The sequence below is a fragment of the Caloenas nicobarica genome, chromosome 4, assembly GCF_036013445.1.
Source record: "Caloenas nicobarica isolate bCalNic1 chromosome 4, bCalNic1.hap1, whole genome shotgun sequence".
NCBI lineage: Eukaryota > Metazoa > Chordata > Aves > Columbiformes > Columbidae > Caloenas > Caloenas nicobarica.
This window is the reverse complement of record NC_088248.1, coordinates 25,358,386-25,374,025: the sequence shown is the minus strand read 5'-3', so window position 1 is coordinate 25,374,025 and position 15,640 is coordinate 25,358,386. Positions and strand designations below refer to the sequence as shown.

At 44.1% G+C, this 15,640-nt stretch overlaps 1 protein-coding gene across 4 annotated transcripts in view; it reads left to right on the top strand.

The window, feature by feature from the left end:
- Positions 1-15,640, top strand: part of ARHGAP24 (Rho GTPase activating protein 24) — a 213,248-nt gene that overhangs the window by 123,729 nt on the left and 73,879 nt on the right. The window contains exons 1-2 of one of the 4 annotated variants that reach the window (XM_065633402.1): positions 4,632-4,721; positions 4,900-5,019. The exons of 2 other annotated variants lie outside the window; for them this stretch is intronic. In XM_065633402.1, the coding sequence (XP_065489474.1) occupies positions 4,998-5,019 (22 nt within the window). In that variant the 5' untranslated portion in view covers positions 4,632-4,721; positions 4,900-4,997. Of the gene's footprint in view, positions 1-4,603; positions 4,722-4,899; positions 5,020-15,640 lie in introns of those variants that run through there. One more of the 4 variants, XM_065633403.1, reaches the window with a different exon arrangement.

The following is a 15,640-nucleotide window of genomic DNA, read 5'->3' as shown; positions in this document are numbered from 1 at the left end:
GCTTTGCTTTTAATAGAGATTGTTTCATTGACAATGAGGGACTTGCTGATAATGTAGCAGGCAGACACAATTCTGGACATCTCTGTGTTTTCTAGGAGCTTTTAACAGAGAACCCGAGGTGTTCTTGCCACACTAAATTCCCTAAGTGTTTGGGCACTGATGGGTATTTACAGATTCCCCTCAGTATTCTTCTAGGAGTACCTACACTGCTTAGCTGTCTTCCTTCATACCTCATTCTTTAATATATATGTGATCACATAATTAAACATATGTCATAAAACACAAGGGATATGCTGGACAGCTAAATTTATGTTAGTGTATGATCCTTCCAGTTCGTGTTTTTGGGTGTTGCTGTCTTTTCGCATGGGTGTAGCCCAGCTGGCACCTCTGAAAACATTCCTGCCTTAAACTACTAAAACTGAAGGGAAGGAAAGACTTGAGTACCATTTAAGCACACAATATGAAAAAAAAAATTGCTTTCTGAAGTCATATGAAGTATTAAAAATAATTCCAATGTGTTCAGTTACAGTCTCACCAGTAATGACAAAGGATCTTTTCATTGGGATGTTGGAAATGAGAAGCAAATACTTTAAGCAGCAGACTCTGGGCCTTAGAGGCAGAGCAGAAATTACTAAGCAGTTTGTTTCATCAGGTGAGAAATGTAATTTATTGCTGGTGATGGTACTGGAGAAGAAAACAAAATGTCTGGCAAAACAGTCCCCGTCAGCCAGCTGGCTGGAGAGGAAAACCCGTTCGACAGTCTGGACGCAGGGAGCTGCAGTTGGGATCGTGACATTTGCAGGCAGCAAAGTTGTGAAGTTTCCCATCTCCCTGTCCCTCCCCTTGTTCCTTGCCCACCTACGCAAACAGCTGCTCCCTGCCTGGGCGGCCCTGGTGGCAACCAGCGTCCAAAAACGTCAGGAACGCAGCCCTGTGGTGCTGGGGAGACACAGAAACACGTGCTGTTTACAAGAGATTGCTCTAAATATTCTCTGGTGCAACAAAGAGCAGAAGTGTGGAACAACAAAGGGAACAGAGATCTCTTGCCTTTTCCATTAACTGCAGGAAAGGTGGAAGGCTATTTACAGTGTCATTTTTATTGAGGAGATTCAGAAGTTGAGAGCGTAATCTTCACTGTAGCGCATCTTGTGAGGCTTTTGACTTGCTTAGGTGAAATCTATAATTCACCTTTCATACACGGGTATGGTGTTTATCTTCTTGAATTGCTGTGCTTAGTCAGGAGCTGTATTTCCTGTGCTTTAGAAACTATGTTTAAAAAAAAAAAGCCCTACGCTCTAAAAAGGCTAAAGTAGCCGACGTGTAGCTCACTCTTTTCCTTTTACACAGTGTGAAGACTGAAGGTTGTGATTTGGACACTGAATAGGTTTTCAGCATTAATTGTACACTTTTGAGGGTTTTTTTGAGTTACCAGAGTAGTCCTTCAGAATACAGAATTATGTTCTGTATCACACTTTACACTTTTCACCAGTGATTAATCTTCATCTTTTTAGTTGTGTTATCTTCTGTAAGTCATGGTCCCACAATATCTACCCTGTTCTCGAAGGTGTAAATATACACACCCAATTAGAAAACTGTTGGAGGACAAAACCTGCATTGCCGAGCTAGCCCCAGCAAATTGCAGACTCCACTTACCTAAGGATTCAAATACGATTTGTGCAATGTTAATGACCTATTCTGTTGCTTTTCATGGTTTTGCAGGTGGGCAAATTGAGGCGTCATAGCAAATAGAAGTAATAGCTCCTAATTTTGTACTGGGAGCAGCGTTTTATCAAAGGGGTGGTCGCTTGGATTCAGAGTCTTCACCTTTGAGCTCTGGGCAGAGCCAGTAACCGGGGAGCTCTGCAGGCTCATGCACAGCTTTTCCCTGGGATTCTTCCGTGCTCTCCCAGACCCAGCTAATTTGCTTAGGTGTGGTAACAGAGAGGATTTCAGGCTAACCCTGACTTGTAATGAGGAATCCTACAGCACAATGCTTTAGAGCTTTTATCTCAAATGGTATCATCTCATTTGAAAAATGACCCCTGTTTTCCAGGGTATTCTTGGGCCCAGGAGGTGACAGTTGTTCTTGCCCATATGCTGTTCACCAAACTACGTAGCAGACTTACAGGCTGGCTCCCAACCAAATTCATCTTACAGTCTGTCCCATCGCTCTATGAGACCACTGGACAGTGAGGGGTTTAGGTGGATGTCCAGAAGGAATTGTCTCAGGGGGACAAGGAGATGTAGCCTTAGCATTTCCAATGGCAGATCCCACATAGGTGCTGTGATGTGGTTCAGCTGGCTGCAGGGCAGTGGCAGTAGCGATCTCATTGCGAGGTGGGTAGTGAACTTCTCTGAATCTTGGCAAACAGGGTCCTGTATTTCCACCCTTCTTTCCCAGTGTGGTGTCGGGTGAGGTCGGACCTCTCGGGCAGCGGCTGCCTATTGAACACTCGCATCGCTCCACGGGTGAACATACTGCAGGAGAAGCAGCTGCAGAAACCTGGGAGACAGGTAATGTTTGTAGCTCTCTCATTGCCCTTCTGACTGGGGAGAGAGGTGTGAATTATTAAGAAAAACTATATAGAATGGGATGCTTGCTCAAAATGAGTGCAAGAGGCTGTGACCCAGGGCTATGTTGGTATTAATGGCAGCATTCCCTTTGATTTTTGGTAGGAGAAGGAGCTGGTGTTGAGCATCAGGGTGTGATGTATAGGGAGGGGAATATTCCTCTCTTCTGGGTGCAGCTGGTCCTGAAATGTGTTTTGAAGTAGTTTCTCATTAGGATCAACTGATTGGAAGTAACAGATGGTGAAGCGAGGCTAAATTGGTGAGAACTTTGTGCTCTGTTAATGCTCTTTCTCTCTATAAATAATAGCTGGGGAGTGCAGCAGGAATGAAGATGCTGTTGTGTTTGTGGCTACCTCTGCTGCTATGTAGATGTTACACGCTACCTTGCAGCATGTTTTGTCAGCAGCAGAAAGGAGTAGGAGGAATTTGACAACCCTTTCACAAGAGCAAAAACACTGCAGTTCTGCTTGGAAAACAAAACAAAAACGATGCTCGAAGATTTGTGAGGGGAAACAAAAATACAGGAGACAATTTTTACAACATAACCACCTTTGTCTTTCTGCTTCAACTTTGTATGACAATCAGTGAAACAAAATACAGCATCTCCTCTGATATTCTCAGTAACTCTCCAACTTTTTAGTCTTTACTCTCATCCTTAAATTTACCTTTAAAATCTATGTATCTATAGATTTCTCTTTCCGTGTCGCATGGATCTACATACCTATGTAAATACATATGTACAGTACTCCTCTAACCTTGAGAGCTAGTTCTGGAAAGCTTCTCTGGCAGTGGCAGTTTATTTGTTGAGGTGAAGAAATAATTTTCTTGCAAATTTACCCAGACTTACAAAGCCACTAAGCATAGTCATAGCAACTCAGTGTAGCACAGACTGAAGTTACAGATGCTACCTTCTCACTGGTGTATGTTATGTGATAGGGTCTGGATTCCCAGATGCTTTTACGGAGTAATATCCACCAGGTAGCAGTAGGACCTAACTCGGTGTGGCTCAGGTGTCCTGGCTTGCTGTCGTATGCACTGGGGTGCCTACTTAGGACCTGAAGCAACTATCAGGAGAATGATAGTGGCTTTACCAGCCTTTTACAGTCACACAAGCAGTTGTTGCCAGCCATCACCTGTACCTCCTTGTTTCTTGTCCTATACGCTATGTCCATCTGTGTGCTACGGTGTGAATGTATATGAGTCTAGTGTGCGCTGACTGTCATTTCTGCATCTAAATCTGCATCTGGGATCTCAGCTTGGATATTGGCAGCTGTGTTTTGAATGGCATTTTTTGCAAACTTTGTCACCAGTGATTGTTGTCAGGCCACAGTAATGAAAAGCTTTGCAAAAATAATTCCCTCTGAGATTTTTTTTGTTCATTTGTTTTTCCCTTCCCCTGCACTTCTCCACCTATGCTGTAAACCATCACATGCAGCATCCTTATGGGCTACTTTGTACTCTTTTCCACAGACTTCACTACCATCCCTGGGGGACAGACACTTGTGTTAATTGTCCTCTCGAGGTGTTAGCCAGTGTGCAGTCCTGCTGTGTTTCCCATGCCAGCGCTAACTCTGCCGTGGAAGCAGGCTTTCAAACTGTTGAACAACACAAAACTGAAAGATCCAACAGTGTGAAAGTTTGTTTTTCAGGGAGGCACACAGATCTCTGGACAGCTCGGAGACTACTAAGGAGATACACTTCCTTGAGGGATCTTTTATCATAAAAGCAGCTTAAGTGACTCACTCTTTCCCCAAGGATATTCTTAAAACAGCTCCACTCATTTTGTCTTTCAGTGGTCAGAAACAGGATTTATTTTGTGCTGTCTTTAAAAAAATGAAAAAAATTGTCTTTTAAAAAAAAGCACCCATATTTCCAGGAGGATCTGGGCTATATTTAATATTAAAGGTCTGTACAGCTCACTAAAACACATGGGCTGACTGGCACTATGTTCACTCAAGCAAGTGCTTCAGTGAAAAATTCAGCACTATTTTTAGTTCTCTTACAACAAACCACTTGATTGTAAGGCCTGGGAAGCTGTGACATTGTGATTGCGAGGGTTCCGCTGGAAAAGGCAGGAGGACGAGACGCGGCAGCATGCTGGCTATGGCAAGGATTCCCAGCTGATGTGGAAAAGCACCCCTCAGGAGCAGGTATTTTACAGCAATTATCTTGTAACCCTTAGTCTGCTGACGAAATGAATCAGCTGGTCAGAGACAGGGCATGAAAGTGTTAGCTTGCTGGCTCTATCTTCTCCTGCCCTTAAAGATTTCATTCCATGAATTCCTGTCCTGACCGTCAGCTTTTAAATTGTCTCTTCTCATTTCCTAGCCTTTTCTGGGATTTTACAGGATCTCCGGCAAGTTAGCAAATGACATAGCACAACAGAAATAAGTTTCCCAAAGTGAAGGCATTCTGCTTTTAAAGACATGCAGCCTTCGCAGTGTCTGGGTGAGTAGCCTGTAACAAGTACTATGATCCATTCCTCTCTGCTAACTTGTAAAAGAAAATAGCCTGCCTTAGACAGGCCAGCTGGCTGAGGATTTGATCGGGGCAGACTGGGGGGTGGAGGGTTTGCTGGCAGCTCTGCATGTGTGTCAGCGCCTGGTGCAATCAGCTCTGCCCCGCTGCCGTGGTCTCCTCCCGGCAGCTCTCCTGACCCCCGCCGTATCCCCACCGGGCTTCCTGCAGTTTGGACCCATGCAAAGGACGCTGTTCCCCAGGAGGTTTTGGATCAGCTCCTGGCGTGTCCCCACATCCCTGGGCCCCCCAGCAGCGCCCGTGCCCTGAGGGACGAGGTGGTGGTTCCATTCCTGGGCGATGCAGTCACGGGTGATACTGCAGCCAGCCAGCAGATAGCAGAGCGTGGGCAGGGCTGCCGTGGCTCCTGGCAGTCCCAGCCTCACGGGCTGTCGTGACGGAGGTGCCCGCGCTGACACTGCTGCCAGCCTGTCCTCGTGCCAGGTGAGAGCTCGAAGCTCCAGGTTTATTTCTGAGCCGGTCACTAGTACGTGTCATGTCACAGCCTGTCGCGATATTGCCAGGGAGGTGAGTTGTCGGCTTTTGGCAGCATCCTGGCCGCCTCCTTGTCGATTCACAGGAGTTGATGCTGTGTAACAGGTCTTAAAGTGTGCTTTGTTTTGAGAGAGAGGATTTCAGGCTGATGGTCACGCAGGAGCTCCCGGCTTTCACAGGGCACTGGAGCAGCAGCTGGACCTTAGGGAAGGAAACTTTTGTACATGCAGTATGCCTGGGACAGCTGGGCAGTGCTTTGCTGTCTTGTGTTTTTCACCCTTTTGTTTTAACTCGGTTGTACAGTGTTTGTAAATTCCTCACTTTAGAGTCAGACCCAGACTTCAGGGTGAGCTTTGATGGAGTTTAGCTGTGTTGCTGTGTTTTAAAATAGCTACTTGTATTTTACCCTTAATGATAGCATTATCTTAAAATAGCATGATGTGCTGCCTCTTTTGAGTTGTTTGGTAGAGCACTCAAGGAAGGGGAACTGTTGAGTTCCCATGAACTCTATGTTTAAAGATCCTGCTTAGCTCTCAGCACACTGAGCCACTGCAGCCTCTCTGTGTACTAGAAGTGTGTATTACCAAATGTGCTGTTCTTGCACCACTCTGCACTGCTGTGGTTGTGTCCTCTGCCTCAGCTGCACTTTAGGTGCATTTGAAAAGACAGGTGAAGTGGCAGTTTCATAATTTTCAGTGTGTTCTTGCTAGATGTGTGCATTTGTACGTAAACAGTGCAGATGGTGCAAGCAGAGTACAATTGGCTTACACCTGTATGAACTGAGTTTAGATAATTAGCTAATAATCAGTCAGATTCATGTCAGATTAGATAATTAATGCTTTTGTGCTTGTTTAAAAAAAATATTCAAATACTAAAATTTATATATCTTGTTTTGTTCTCATTGATTCTGGCCAGTCTAGATTTTTATCCTCCAGAAATAGTCATCAATTCTGATTTCTGAGTTGCCAGTCTCAACACTGATTACCAAAATGAAGGCAAGTGGAATGCGATGTCAGTTACTCCATAACCTGTATGCAGTAAACTGAGTCCACATGGTCTGGAGCTCCTTATACTTCCTGAATAATTGAGATGAATTAGCTGTGTTTTCTTCTGGAAAAAGTAGAAGTGGAAGAGATTTTATTAAAACTTCAACGACAGATGTTTCAGGGCTATGGCAAATAGCATTCCTCTGGGAGACACTGTACATGTCTGTGTAGATTAAAGCTTTGTCTTCTTATAGCGATCAAATGCACAAACTTTACCAAATTGCTGGAAAGACCAACTGGATGTTTCTTAAACAGCGCTGTATCTTCCCGTCTCTGTTTTCTTGTTGTCCTGAGTGTTTTGTGGGCGGGTACCAAACAAACCACTTCTGGAAGTACTCACCAGTATATCTTGGTACCGTATTTGTGTTTGCACGAGGGATACTTGTGCACAGTACTGTCCTGATACCTTTTAGGTAAGCGATACAGTTCATGACTGGTGTGTGCTGGAATCAGCCTGGCACAGGAGACAGGCTGTGTGACTAGCTGCATCATCTAATCTTGGTATTCTTGTGCCTTCCATAGTGTAAACACACATGGCCCTCAAAGCAAAAGGCAAACTCCATTGCCTCAGAGAAACTAGAGTTATTCTCTGATACCTACAGTTACTCTTAACTACCCTGCTTGAAGACAGTACAGAAGCAGTTGAGTTGGTTTTTCATTGTGCAATATGAGAGGTAAGAGGAAGGGCGTCGTAACGCTCCTGAGAGTTGTTGCAAAGTGAGCATGTGTTTACACAGTCCTTGGATATAAAATCCTTTCTTTCTCTTCCCCTAAGCCCTAAAGCCTTTTCTTTAGATTGGTGAGTGAGACACTGTGCCTGCTGGTCACTGGTTGTGCCCTGAGCATAGCTGAAGAAGATGCTACAAGAGGTGTGTTGGAGCATCTGTGTTCTGCAGCTGCTTATGGACATCACAGAGCTGCCCTCCCCTGCTCTGCATCTCACCTGTCTCCTGCCTTCTCCAAAATGGGTTTATGCCTGTATTTCAACATCTGTGCAGGCTGAGACATGGGGGCAGAAATCGTAGTTCTAAGGAGATGCAGTTTGTTTCTGGCTTTATTGTAGTGGTTGGGATGGAAAAACGATGGATTGCCCCTAAGCTCTGCACCTAGTATCTGAGTGATGCAGCTCAAAAGCCAACTGTGAAGTTCAGACTGAGTTTGTCATGTAAATGTCAGTTCAAAGAAATAATGGTTTCTGAGCTATGAGTGAAGATGAGCAGTTGTCAAATACATTCTCTTTTCATGTCCCATAAATGCAGAACTCTAAATCACAGTTGTAGTCTGCTTTAAAAACTGATGGGTTTTTTCCTCTGAATTTCATTATCTAATTTTAACTAGATGTAGCTTATTAATTAAACTTAATTTTCGAAATAATCCAGCTCATCCTTCTTAAGCCAAGTCTGATACAAACCCAAACTCATTCTAATCCTTAAATCATTAAATGAAGTCATCGACTTTTCTGTCCGTGAATGTCAGATGGTAGCAAATTACTGAAGTACTTCACCTGATCATTAGCCACAGACCACACCTCCCTCTTCTTCAAAGACGTAGTTATGAAGCACTTTAGTGCAGTGCACGTACGGGCAAAGTTGCAGGTTCCCAGTGTTCATTCCTTTTGGCAGAGAAGCAGTTATAACCCACTCTTGGGAACAGATCTTGTGAAAAATACGTTTTTGATTTAAAAGTGGAAGTGAGGGGCAGACTTTCAAAAGAGCCAGGTACATATGGGGTCACTAATGTTGTGACAAGAGCTGCTCTTGTCTCTGATGCTTCTGAGAACCTTCTCCAGATATGCAGATGGATGCTTCACTCATGGGGGAAGGGGGGGCATGGGGGGTGTCTGACTGGGAGAGATTGCTTGGGGAGTTTGTGTGGCAGTTCTGAGAACATGTAGGTTGGAGAAGACTGCAGATTGAGGTTATTGGTAGCTTGTAAAGGGAACAGGCCAAACGTGAAGATGTTCATGTTGATGACACCATCTTTGCATGGAGCTCATTTCACCAATGCACTTCTCAGCCCATCTGGCAGCATGGTAAAGAGGTGGCCTCACTTGTACACAAAAATAAAATGCCCAGCTTTTGTGAATGGGAAAGATGCCAGTGAATACCTGAATTTCTATTTTACACTTAACAATAAAGCAAAGTGAGGCAGCTAGAAGCAGCAAAGAATGATTGTTAAAAAGAAGTATAATATGTTTAGGAATAGGATAGAATAGAATATTTCATTTTAGTTGAAAGGGACCTACAATGATTATCCTCTCCAACCACCTGCCCACTTCATGGCTGACCAAAAGTTAAAGCCTGTTATTAATGGCATTGTCCAAATGCCTCGTAGACACTGACAGGCTTGGGGCATTGACCACCTCTCTAGGAAGCCTGTTCCAGTGCTGGACCACCCTCTCTGTAAAGAAATGCTTCCTGATGCCCAGTCTAAACCTCCCCTGGCACAGCTTTGAGCCATTCCTACGTGGGACGATAAAAATAATAATATTTTATCTATGTACTTAGGAGTGTTTCCTGAAAACATGTGGAAGAACTAACAACAGTTGTTCCAGCTTCCTTCTGTACATTCAGCTTCAGGCGTCACTTGGTTCACTTTGTTCTCCCCGTGGGATATCTCCATTACAAATGAGCTGGATCTGTAATGATCAAGTACTTAGTTTCCAGTATTAAGTAGACAAACCCCCTAAATGTTCCCTCTAACAGTAAAAACCCACCGTGCTTGTGTGTGGATTTTGAACGCTTGGGGAGCTGTTTGGTGCTGTGTTACCAGAGGAAAGAGGGGGTCTATTTTGACACCGTTTGTTCATGTCCTCCTGTTGTCTGCCACTGAGTTTTTTGTTTCAGTATAGAAGAAAAGGAGGGTTAGTGGCTTTGGAGATCTGTTACTTCACACTCCTAACATGAAAACTTATGAAATGATAGGGTGAAGGTGTAAAACATAGGTCCAGAGTCACTTAAAATGTGGAAGAGATGGCCATGTAGTCAGAGCCTGCAATAAATAGTCAAAGATAAAATGGAAAAAAATCTATCCGTATTAAAAGTGGTGTGTGTGGTAGATTTATTTAGGCGCTCAAAATCAGAAGAGCTGTGGCTGCTTTGAATGGGAAATGTCTCTTCAGAAAGTAATTTTTTCATTTAAACTTAATTTGAGGAGGTTTGAAAGTAGAATTCATTCTTGTGGAATTGGATTATGCCTTGATATTTATATTTTCCTTCTGTACATCATAGTTTCTTTCTCAGATCCACAAATAGCTTTTTCATCCTGGTTGCTACTGGCGAAAGCTTGTAAATCGGATTTTTGGACACATACGAGTGAATCAGAAATGCCACAGTTGAAAGTTTTGCAGCCATTAGAAGGAGGCACTGGAGCAATGCAAGGTCAATCGGCCAGATTTAAGCAAACTCATTTTTTTCAGAAACAGCATGGTGATAAGTTAGTGCTAGCAGCCTCACTGCTGAATCAATCTTTGAGACAGAGATGGTGACAAATTACGTAAACTTTAGGTAGGTTTAAGGGCACCCAAATGAAATGTCAAGAAGGTTCACTGGGCCGGCTTTCCAGCAGGAGCAGGTGCTCGCTGTGGTGGCTGTTCACCAAAGGCAGCAGAAGGTTCCCAGGCTCCCCTCTGACCAAAAGGGTCCTGAGGCAGCAGTGAGTTCTCGTGGAATGGTGCAGTCACTGCTATGTAATTATTACATCAATGACTGTGAAGTATTTGCCCTGATCCGTGACTTGACTGGCGATGCTCGCTGGTCAGGCTGGCAGCTGGCAAGTTTTTATGTGAGTGCATCTGATCTTGCTTTATTTATAAAGGTATGTATGAAATGCCCTGGGGACAAAAGCTACTGCTGACCTTGCAGGTTGTTGATGCAGTAGAAGCAGCAGCCCGTCCCCTGCCCTTGCACGCACCTCCCCCTGTCCCTGTCTGCATGTTCTTGGCTCCCCTTGCAGCTCAGGAGATCCTGTCCTTCAGCCCTGGAAGAGCCCAGTCACTGGTGGCTTTCAGATTCTGAAGTGTTGAAAGGAGCTGATTTCCTCTTCTAACACCAAAACTTAGAGGCTTTTACTTAAAGCTAGTGATAAGTAGTAGTGAGACAGTTTTGCTTGTGTTTCTGTGGGCCCTTACTGTGCCTTTTTCTAGCTTAAAGAAGATAATACACCAGCAGTTGTAGTTCATCATTTCTGCTGGGTATTTCTCATTGCAAATCACCTTTAAATACATTCCTTCCAGTTCAACAAGGAGCATTTGAAATTATTACCTCTCTGATTACTGTGTTGTAAAACTTCAGTTAAAGTACAGTGGCAAAACACACAGTAATTTAAATTACAACTTTTTTCTTTAAACAGGGTATTTATTTGGCACACATCACTTCAGATCCGATCTTTGTGTCTTTGCTGGGTCATTTTCTTGGTTTATTATACATTTCGCGTTCCTATAAAGCTGTTTGTTGGGTGATCTGAAAGTCATACAAACTTTAATTAACTGAAGCACTGTGTCTGTCCCGTGAGGTCAGTAAATATTCTTAATTGCTTTTTGTGGAACGAGGAAGATGTGACAGAGAAATTTTAAAGGAATTCACTAATGCAGGGCAAAAAGCTACTGAGGAGGCAGGAGCAGAGGCAGCGGTTCCTGCGCCCCTTTGATGTGCACCATTTCTCTTTATTACATCAGTGTGCGCAGGGAAGATGTAACTTCACATAGCGAGGCAAGATGTAGGTCAGGCCTCCTTTGTCCATATGTCTGCTTTCTGACCTGTAATTGCTGAAAGCAACAAAAGCTTATGGATGAGGGAATCTTTTCAAAACTGGTTAAAAAAGAAACAAACAAACCCTGAAAGCCTCATTGCCCTGGAAGGAGCTATTTTTAGGAAGCTAAAGCGAAGAAGAATACCCCGGTGGGGTCTGTACGCAAAGTTTCTGCCTGGCTGCCTTTGGATAGCTGGAGTTTTAATGCACTTGTCAGGCTGTCGCCGTCTGTGCGTGGTGAAAAGCTGGGACCAGGGAGTGCGGACCCTGCTGATGGGACAGAGTACCTGCTGTGTGGTGGGTGTGGGACGGATCCTTCTTCAGCTCTGCTGGTGCAAAGCCTGTTAGAATAATAGGAGGTTTTGTGAAGAGGTGGCACACAGTGTTAAGATGGCTCTCATTCCCGTATTGATCACAGGATATTGTTGACTCTGTCCTGAGCAAAGGGGGAAAAAAATATTTCAGCTGTGTTGTTGCTAACTACTTCATCGGAAAAACAGCAGCGTGTAGAGCATGTGCAGAAGGTACCGTATTTATCGATAACAATACGTGATACCCAGTCTTAAGGACCACCAAGGAAGGAGGCCTAACAGGGCATCATTGTTGTCTGTCCACAGCTGTGAAAATTGGTTGTGTTTGTCATTTCAACCATGCTCCATCCCCTGTGGAAATCTTTTTTTACCCTTAGGTACCTGGTTGTTTACTTTTGCTGAAGGTAGAACGACTCTCATGACAATGTTGTAAGGACTTCAAGGATTTATTCTGTGTATGAATGCCCTAAAAGCAGGATGTGGTCCCCTGATTCCAGGGACAAGAGACAACACAAGCTGCTCTGTTTGGGAAAAAAGGGAAAGAAGTGCTCCTGCCGGTGCAGGAGCCGGAGCACAGCAGAAGTGCTGTGGGAAGGCAGTTCCTCATTGCCGTTGCTCCGAAACACTGCGCTGGGAGCTGAGCACCGGCTTTCTACACACCAGGCTCTTGACTGCAAAAGCTGCAAAGAAGCAGAGAGCAGCCCGAGCAAAGAAGGCAAAACCTTAATTTACTGAAGTCCTTGGTGGTGGTTGTACTATTTTGTTTTACCAAGCACATGACAAGTAGATATTATAGTAAGTGTGGTACTGCAACAACAAAATTGGATGACCCGGTATAGGTGAAATGAGGATCGATGAGTTAAGATTATTATTTCTTTGATGTTTGCAGCTCACATCTTTCCTTCCTTTCTTGTTCTTCAAAAGTAAACCCCTTTTCTTTCCTGGAGGGTGACTAGAAGGAAGGCTCAGGCACAACTGATTTTTATTTCAGCTCTGACAGATCAGTAGTAAAAGCACGTCCCTCTCATGAGAGTGAAGCTGCTCAACTCCGGTGAGCTGTGTGCTACAGATCCCCCCAAGAAAGCTTCATTAAAGTAGGGAAGGCTGGAGACATTACAGCAACAGATTTCTGTAGCCTTGAACTCTGCTGCCACAGGATAGTTGTTCAGATTTGAAACAGCAATTATAATTTTAAAATGGCTTTGAATTTTTGCCTTGAGGCTTTAACTGGGGAGTTGTTAGAGAACTGGGTGACAGAGAACAACCGTGATAGATCATAGAGTGAGTTAAGACAATATAAACTAAACCCAAGAGCAGGTGATGGGCAATACTCATTTAAAACCAAACAAAAATAGCATCAAAATGAAGAGGGGCAGACCTACAATCTAGTGTGTAAACACTGGGAACTGCTTTATTAACAAACAGACCAGCCCAGTCAGTCATCCAAACTGTAGGGAAGCTTGAGTGGGAGAGTGTATTACCTAAGTTTGGGAAGATCATACCTGATGAAGCTTCCATTCAGCCTCCCAACTTGCAGACACCATCGCAGGCCATCGGTTTGGCAGGTATTTGTTCTGTATTACAAATTGGTGGTGTGATTTTGCATTATGGACTATTTGCCTTATCTACTGTGGTTATTGTTGTTAAATTTGGGATAGGAGAGTGATTTACTTGGTTAAATGAAACTTAATCCAACACAGCTGAAGTGACTTTCTGTCTGCTGTAAGACTGTGTGTCCCCATTTACCTGATCATCTGTCCATCTAAAAGATGGGTTTACAACATGTTTTAGGGACGCATTCACATGTGTGTTGGATACTCAGTACTTCTGGTTAAAGTCACAGCTGTGGTTGGGTGATTAGCGGATTCCTAGTGGTGGAGCACCTATACAGGGAGAAGTCTTTCCCTTGTACATTTTCCTCTGAAAGGACTAAAGTCACGTAGCAGCCACAGTCTGGACCAGAAGTGCTTCTTTGCCATAAGGAGACAAGATGCAGTACTGCATAGCTGATTAATTACTGCGTCTGGAAAAGGAGATACTGAGGTGTTGCTGCTGAGTATTTTCTTCAGTGCCCTGTTAGCCTCCAGTTTGGGGAGAACTGACGGGCTTGCGGATGAAAATGTAGCTTTAATCTAGAATACGTAATGCACCAAACAACACCCTCTTGATGGTAGGTACCTGAGCATTTTCAGTACTGAGATCCAAACACTGCAAAAACAGATGACAAGCATGTTCTTTTTCTGTAATCTGTGGGATCAGTGTCACTTGTCATCATTGCAAAATCACTGCTGTGCTGTCCATGCCTTTTGTTACTTGCTCCTTTGGGTCTCATAGCTATTGTATCTGCTTCAACACCTCCGAGCTCATTGACGTATTGGATCAGTATTTTGGCTAATTCTGAGTGAAGTGTATATACATTCAGAGCACCCAACATATTCTCCTAGTGCAGCTGAAACTGTGCTTTGATCTGACTTGCATGACTAAACTGAAAGAATCCCTTTAGATTCCTTTTGTGCACTATCCATTGGACAAGGTTGTTGTTGTGTACTCATGTAGTAGAAAAGAAATAAGTGAGTATATCTGAACCTGTGTAACACTGCGCGTTTAAGTAGCCCACTCTCTTCCCCTTCACCACCCCCCCCCCGCAGGCCATTTCTATATGGGGCAAATCAAAACTGTGTTTTCTAAAGTGAGTTTTTAAAAAGCCTTGAACAGCAGCCCTGAAGCAAAGCTCATTCCCTGGCACTTGGCAGCAGCTGAGGTTAAGGCAGAGCTGTCTCGCTCCCCCTGCTGACTTCAGGTCAGGGGGCTGTGCGGAGCAGCTTCTCACCGCTCCAGGCACGACAAGCATTAACCAGAAATGGCTCTTCCATGTAGAAACCGCTGTGGCAGCGTAATCTTTGTCTGGGGCTGCTTAGGCTGAGCTGCCCTGATGGGAACAGCACATCGGAGCAGTGGCGGAGAGCTGCAGCCCGTGAACAGCTGAAGGTAGGACTCGGCCAGGATGAACTGGTGTGTCTTGCCATCCTGAAAAACTGGGAAAGAGTTTGGAAGTTGAAAGGAGCAGCAGCAGTAAGGATCAGAGGTACTCTGTGTGCTCTTTGGGTTTGTACTGCGTGAGTAAAAGGAGGTTAGAGGGACGTGGTGTGTGTGGTAAAGTGGACAAGTCCCTTTTTCAAAATACTGTACTGGAAGCTGCAGGTTGGTCCTGGGTGAATATCATCAGGTGAAGTCTGGCATTTCCGGTTGAATGTGTTTGCACTGCGGTCTGTAATCTTGTGATGACTTCTACATCAATGCAGGATATGCTGGAACCTGTTTGCAAAAGCCTGCATCTGCTGAAACTTTCTGTAATGTAGAAATTTCACCTTCTTTCAGTTCCTCAGAGTGAGGGTGTAGGAGCTGTGGCTGTAATGCACCTCCAGCCGGAGGGCAGAGCAGCACTTCCCCATGAGTGTTTCCATTGTGTCCATACTGGAAAAGCCCTGTGTAGATGTCAGCATGTGCAAAGAATAATTCCCAGTGCTCCTTACAGAAGAGAAGTCTCATTTAGGAGTTTCACAATTTTTAGATAGTAGAAATACAAATTATTTTTCTTTCCTGGAGAGAATAATTTCAGTAAGTTGTACAACAAGGCAGGATTATTTGTGAGTGTATTTTTTTTCCTATCAAAAATGAGTCATGAGACTGAGGGGAAAAAACCCCTGGACTTCTCAAAATAAGATCAGAATTAGAACAAATCCAGGATATGTCAAATCTGTGCTGCAGCCATGCCAGCTGTATGCTGGCAGCTGTTACACACCGCAGTGGCACAGAATTCTGGTAGTGTCGAAAGTTGTCAGCAAACAGTGACATTAATGTAAGTCACTATATTCCCTTGTCACTTCAGTGATTTCCAGTATAAGCAAAGAAATAAGTTTGTCTTGTTGTCTGTGACACAGGTCAGCACTG